This window comes from Octopus bimaculoides, chromosome 3 (assembly GCF_001194135.2).
Source record: "Octopus bimaculoides isolate UCB-OBI-ISO-001 chromosome 3, ASM119413v2, whole genome shotgun sequence".
Lineage (NCBI taxonomy): Eukaryota > Metazoa > Mollusca > Cephalopoda > Octopoda > Octopodidae > Octopus > Octopus bimaculoides.
In genome coordinates, this window is record NC_068983.1 from 31791436 (window position 1) to 31799080 (window position 7645).

The 7645-nt window shown below is 35.5% G+C and overlaps 1 protein-coding gene across 3 annotated transcripts in view; it reads left to right on the top strand.

Annotated features, from left to right (window-relative positions):
- Positions 1-7645, top strand: part of LOC106883251 (set1/Ash2 histone methyltransferase complex subunit ASH2) — a 154711-nt gene that overhangs the window by 24843 nt on the left and 122223 nt on the right. For all 3 annotated transcript variants that reach the window (XM_014934184.2, XM_052966127.1, XM_014934185.2), the window contains exon 6: positions 5962-6050. In XM_014934184.2, the coding sequence (XP_014789670.1) occupies positions 5962-6050 (89 nt within the window). The remainder of the gene's footprint in view (positions 1-5961; positions 6051-7645) is intronic.

Genomic DNA, 7645 nt, shown 5'->3' on the forward strand with positions numbered 1-7645 from the left:
TCTCACATCATGCAGCAGCATTTAACCTACCAACAAGGCCTGTAATATCAATTGTATTTGTAGTTGAACCATTTCACTTGCCATTTTTTGCAATTCCTGGTCTCAGTAGTTTAGCCTCAAAGGGGTTGGGATGAGCCAAGTTGATTTGCCCTCGATTCACTGCAACCCATTAATTAAGAGTTGTGCAGCACTTTGTGGGGATTAATTCTGTTTATAGAATTGACTTTGAGACTTTACTTATTGGGGGAGGGTTTATTTTATAGAGAGACACGGCATCAAGTTTATTAGAAAGTGTGTAGGGGAGGAGTTTTCTGTAACCTCATATCTTCCCCAGAGAAATGAATGGTTTGAAATAGTTACAACCCAACATTGAGGCTGTGTTGAAAACTTTGCTGTGTTAGGACTTGCCTCTTTACAAAGCTTGCAACAGGAATCTTTAAGTAATAACAATGACACCAGTAAAGCTAGCAGGAATATTGTTTATAATCATTCAACCAGTTCATTGTAGCAATAAAATATCCTGCAACAAACACACTTATCTTCAAAATGAGGGTAAAAAGTTTCAAAACCGTAGATGTTAAGACATTATGCCTCACTGTAAAGATAGGATTTCCATGACTTCAGTACTGACTTTTGATCCCAGCCATTGTCTTGGATATTTTATATATACTCATCCAGTGTACAAAATTTATGAACTGCTTTTAAATGGTTTATCAGCTACTGACTGAACATATTGAATAGCAAATTTATCATATGACAATAAGGAAACTTCTAAATAGTTACTTAACTTTATTTTTACTTCAAAATAAGCATTATAAGGTGATTTTTTTTTACTGCCAAATACCTTTCTTATCACTAACCACTCAGTAGTGAAGTAGGCATGAAGTTTTATGTCACTTAGGTAAATTGAACCAAGCAGTTTTGGGTTTTATCCAGGCAAACAAAGTGGCTGTTAATTTGAACTCTTAACCATGTACTGTACTCAGTAATCCAGCTTAACTTCACAGCTGTTGTGTCTCAACATACCAGTCAAATCCTCCTAAACATATCACTTACCATCTTTTAAAAAAGCAAGCATGTTTTAAATTCTAAATTTTGACACACTATACTGACTCTATCATCATCATCATCATTTAACGTCTGTTTTCCATGCTGGCATGGCTTGGACGGTTTGACTGGGTACTGGCAAGCCAGGAGGCTGCACCAGGCTCCAATCTGATCTGGCAATGTTTGTACAGCTGGATGCCCTTCCTAATGCCAACCACTCCGAGAGTTTTAGCAGGAGCTTTTTATGTGCCACCAGCACAAGAGCCAGTCAGGCGGCACTGGAATCGGCCACATTCGGATGGTGCTTTTTACGTGCCAGGCACAAGGCTAGCAATTTTAGGGTAGGGGTAAGTTGATTACATTGCGCCCCCCACCCCGGTGTTCAACTAGTACTTATTTTATCATTTTATCAACCCCAAAAAGATGAAAGGCAAGCTCAACCTAGGCAAAATTTGAATTCAGAACATAAAGATGAGCGAAATGCCTCTACGCATTTCATCCAGTGTGCTAATGATTCTGCTAGCTTGCCACCTTATTTTACTATATAAATATTTGAAACCATTATTGTTAATATTATCATTATATTCTGATTATGGCACTAATACAATAAGTAGAGCACTGGGTTCAATACTACTGCAGCATCTTGAGTGTCTTCTACTAGAGCCCCAGACCAACAAAAGTTTTGTGAGTGGATTTTGTAAACAAAAACTGAAAATATTTGGGTTGATCTGTTTAAATTTATGGTGGTGCCCCAGCATGGTCACAGTCTAATGACTGAAACAAGTAAAGGATAAAAGATAATGGTAATGATGGTCACAGCAGCAATGATGATGATCCAAACATCAACTTAATAATGAGAATGCTAATTATTTTCAAAATCCATCCTACTTCTTAATTATCTTCAATATTAACTGAAACAAATAGGCAGCATATTTCATTAAAAATATGATCACAAAAGAGTTTTAAAAGAAGTTAGAGTTATTGAGACTATAGGGACCTTTAGAGTCAACATTTTTTCAAGAAGACAAAAGGAAATCTATACCTGGTCACTCGAACTCCTAGAAATAGCAGCCAAGTTTCTCTTGAATAACACTACAATCTTAAAGATGGTCTCATTAGGAAATGTAGTCTACTGTACACAATGTCTGAAAAAACAGATGAGGACAATTACAGCTGGAGTGCTTTTGATCATAGAGCTACTTGATCAGGAATACTTGTTTTAAAGTTTTTTTTTTCTCTCCTCTCTTTGTCACTCATTCAGTCACTCAGCCACTTCCACTCATATATGCAGAACAGTGACACAGCTGGATATTTTTTGACATTGCAAGTTAAAACAGTCATACAAGTATACTTACACATATCAGTAAAACAGAGTCTTTGGTTACCATTGTTATCGTTGTTTGAATATATTGTTAACCATAAATTATTCATAATCTCCCAAGTTCTCTTTTCTTTCATAATACTTTCTCTCTCTCCCCCTCATCTCTTTTTCCTTCTCTCTCTCTCTCACACACACACATACATGCACACATAAGAAGTAAATCAATTTTCTATTGATTGCAACTTCCAGTTGTTAGATCAACTAAACCACTACATATTGAATTATAACATGACTGAGTATTCCAAAGCTATGTATCCCGGTAACAGTTCGCATACAGGGTGTTTGGGCTAAATTTAATTTTTTTTTTTTTCTGGACAGCTTAATGTAATGGTGAACATTTAACAGTGTTGGAGGGCAAAAAGACTAGAGCTGTGGTTGAGCGAAAGTTAGCTGACATGGAGGATTGGAAGTTATGTGACTATTGGAAAAGAGTTTTATGTATCATGGTGACTCGTACTGGGTATCAAAATGTCAATATTGTGACTGTTGTTCAGTGCTCTGTAAAGTCTGTAAAACATGACATGTACAACTGGAAAACGAACTTAGACATGTCATCATGATTCAATTCATTTCTTATTCAGAGTTAATACTCTTCTACAGGAACATTTCTTACTCATAGATAACATTTTTGGCATGGTTTTTATAGGTGCTTGCCCTTCTAATACTGATCACTTTCCGAGACAAACATGAATGAGTGTGTGAACAGAAAGTAATGACCAAGAGTGGGAAAAGGGGAGAGTATGAATATGAGTGTGATGTTAGAGGAAGGATAGAGTATATTTATGTGTATGTCTGTGTCTATCAGTATAATCTACTGTGTTAAGTTTCATCCCTTTATGTTAAAAACATCACTTAACATTTTGATAGAAATCAATAAAATAAATACCAAACTAAAATAAATATTTTTAAAGATATATTTATTAATCTTATCTCAACTCTCTAGGTTTAAGTAGTGTGTGTGTGTGTGTGTGTCTTTCTCTCTGAACACAGATATTGTTTTTTCCTCAAAGAAAAACATGAAATAAATAGGGCAGATAAAGACTTGCATGCGAGCTGAGTGAGCAACTATGTAAAAGCTCCCTCATCATTGTGTTGTGCTCAAGATATCTTTCAAAGTAATATACATTTAAGATATAAACCTGTTTAACTCACTGACTCACACTGTTCCCACTTTAATTAGCATTTCATTGTGTTGTTATTTAACCCCAAATTAGCCTGATTGAGCTGGACACTGATCGAATGTGTTCCAGCCATGAAAAACGTCTACAATACCCAATGAGCCATTCTTTTAAAAATAACAGTAGAGTCTGATCTATGGGAATTAGTTGCTATTTCTAACATGTCTTGTCACCACATAGAGACAGCCTCTTACTTAAACCCTAATCCTATTTCTAAAACCCATCCCATTTAAGCTATGTGAAAATTGAAAGGTGAGTAATATATGAGTCAGAGATAGTGTGTCTGTTAGTGTATACATATATATGTGTGTGTGTATATATATATAAAGTGAAAACGTGTAGTAAATGCACAAACAAAAAATAAAAAACATATAATGAATGCACAGGTGAACGGAAAAATGTATATTGAGTGCACAAACAGATAGAAAACAAAAACATTCCCTAATTCTTCATCAGTTATCAACCAGATGGTATTTCTCAGTTTTTTACCATTTTGTCCCTGAAAGGACAAAAGGCAAAAACAACTTCAACAGAATTTGAACTCAGAATATAAAGGACTGTAACAGATATTGCAAAACATTTTTCTAATGCTCTAACAATTCTGCCAGCTTGCCACACTAATAATAATAATAACAGTAGTTTCAAATTGTGGCACAAGATTAGCAGTTTTCAAGGTTGAGGTAAGTCAATTACATCAACCCCAATTTTCAATTGGTACTTACCTTATTGACCTTGTAAGGATGAAAGGCAAAGTCAACCTCAGCAGCATTTGAACTTGGAACATATAGATGGACAAAATGCCACTAAGCATTTTGTCTGGTGTGCTAACAATTCTTCCAGCTCACCACAATAATAATAATAATAATTCTTTCTACTATAGGTGCACGGCCTGGAATTTGGGGGGGAGGGGACGGAACAAGTCAATTTCTTATCAATCCTGAAGAGATGGAAGGCAAAATCAACCTCAGCAGAATTTGAACTCAGAACATAAAGACAGGTGAAATGTCACTTAGCATTTTGTCCAGTGTGCTAATGATTCTGCCAGCTCACTGCCCTAATAATAATAATAACATGGTGATCTTGAACCTCCTCATGATACCTGATAGAAACAGGTATAGCTATGTGATTAAGAAGTTTTCTTTGCAACTGCATGGTTTCAAATTCAGTTCCATTGTGTGGCAAACACACTTGGAGATCAACATAATCAATTGCCTATTTTTAGCACTGACATCTGGCCCTTTGGTGGTTTGTCAGAGTACATTGTCACAAGTATTTGATCCAGACCTTTGATTTGAGAATAACCTTTCCCCACACCTACAAGCCACAGATAGCCTGATAAAATTAATGAATGGACATTAGTTTCATTCTCTAAGTCAAATGTTTTCAAACTTTTCCTTCCAGCATACCCCTTTATCATGTGCATCTGTGTTGGTGTACCTTGTGAAGAATATATTGAAAACTGTTTGGGTGCTGTTGAACAAACAATAAACATGTCTTACTTATTAATGTTATTTAATTTAATTTCATTTAATGTGTTTAAATCCTGCTGTGGTCAGCTTTAACTTTCATCTTTCTGAGAGGGGGGGTCAATAAAATAAAGTACCAGTCAAGTACTTGAGATCAATTTAATTAACTGTTCCCTCCCTCAAAATTTCTGACCTTGTACCTATGTAAGAAATTAGTTTAGATTTAATGAGATGGATGACCTTGGCTTTTTCTAACATCTAACTCAATTCTAGGTACAGTTTCATAGATACACACCTGCATATCATTGTCAATTAGCAGTCTTAAATGAAATTTGTTTTCACTTAAAACATTGTTGGAAACTTTATTCACAAAGTTAAACAGATAAAAACAACAGAAGGCTTTACATGTATTCTCTGTATACACAAGTTTCATTTTGTTGATTTTGATTATTTCAAAATTCTAGGGTTTTTATTAGCTTCATATACCCTGTGTCTTTTGTGCATACCCCTGGGGATGCACACATCCTGGTTTGAGAACCTCTCCTTTAAGTCATGTTTAAAGATATCTATACAAGAAGCCTGTTTAACAAAGTAAGTAGTACATGTCATTTCATAAAATAAATGTCATATTTTTATATAACATAATCGCAAGTGCAGTATCTCCTGAAACAGGATATTCTGAGTCATATCCTTGCATAAATTTGATTGCTTTAAAAACAGATTAACAACCAGAGTACATGAGATAAGCAATAAAACAGAAATAGTGCAGAAGTATAGTAGTTAATGGTGATACATCCTGAAAAGTTGACTCATACCAACTATGTATCCTTTGTAAATACACTACATGAAAAAAAGCAATAAAACTTTTTTTTTTACCTTATCACTTCAGGTTTCAGCCAGATGTGCTATACTGCTGTAGCAAATTTAACTTTTCAAAACCAATCACATCCTGATCAGAAATTCATGTTTTCAAAAAAGGTAATTTTTTTTTAACAGTTATCTATATGTTTCCTTGTAATAGTTTGGAACTCAAGACAGCCAATATGAGTTGTGTGTAAAAACAAAAAGTAATGGTATATGTCAGTGAAACATAAACAGTGATTGGAAAGAGAGAAATAAGTGGATAGTTTGCACATAGTCTGACCAATTGTAAATTATGATTGATAGTTTAAGATAGGCAACTTCACTTTGGTGTGTTACTACATCATCATCATCATCATTTAACGTCTGCATGGAAAGCGGGCGTTAAACGATGATGATAATAAGACTGTGTTATTCAATACAGTTCTATATCTAAGAGATGAGGAATTATGTACATTATTTACATTTGACGGATATTTGTCCTCATCTTGTTTGTTGTTAACACAACGTTTCGGCTGATATACCCTCCAGTCTTCATCAGGTGCCCATGGACATATGGCGTAGTAGTTAAGAGCGCGGGCTACTAACCCCAAGATTCTGAGTTTGATTCCAGGCAGTGACCTGAATATTAATAATAATAATAATAATAATAACATCAAAAAATACCTTAGGAATGAGAACCCAGGTTCAAAATTTCCCCAAGAAACCTGATGATACATTGGAGGGTATCATTTAAAGGACACTTGGTTACTGATTTTATCTGGTCAAACAACTTCATGGACTTGTGATTTGAAGATTTTTTTTTTTATTCAACCCCACATCAACTTTGGTTCAGCTGGCCCATGATCAAAGGTATTCCATCTGTAACTACTTTGTTTTTTTATGGATAGTCAAAGATTATAATATCCAGTGCATCTCTTCCTTAATGGTAGTGGCGGGGTGATTACTATTTGTAGCAAGTCAAGTGAATATACTGAGATTCCTGTTTATTCCCATATTTTATATCCTAACCTTCTACAGACTAGATTTTCATTTGGAAAACTAGTACAATTGTTTAAGTGGGCTAAAGCAGCTTGTTTTTTGTAAATAGAGAAATTGTTGTGGTATACAATGTGTTTGGGCATTTTCTATATTGTCCATCTTGTCATTGTATTCCTGCAGGTTCAGCTGTGGACACGTTTGTTTGACTCAATGGAATTAGCAGCCAAATCTCCCTCACATACTTCCTACAGAAAAAGATAGGATAGTCGTTTCTGCTGATGGTGGATAGCTTTTATCGCCTATGGCATAGTTAACCACATGTTAAAGCATGACCTACATATAAGTGCTGCAAACAAGGTATTCCAAACTGCTTCTCAGTTGTGTAGTTGCTGTTGTTCATGATAATGGTGTTGAAGCTGATGGTAGTAGTTATTTTAGATTGAGTTGATAGTTAAAGTGTTATCACATACATATCTAAAATTATCAGTGTAAGCATATGAAATGTGAATACCCGTCAGAGTGTAAGTATCTTGAGAGAAAAGCTGAACATTAGAAGCATCAGTTGTGGTGTGCAAGAGAGACGATTGCACTGGTATGGACATGTGGTGAGAATGGATGAGGATAGCTGCGTGAAAAAGTGCCACGCCCTAACAGTTGAGGGAACCCGTGGAAGAGGTAGGCCCAGGAAGACCTGGGCTGAGGTGGTGAGGCAAGATCTTCGTACATTGGGC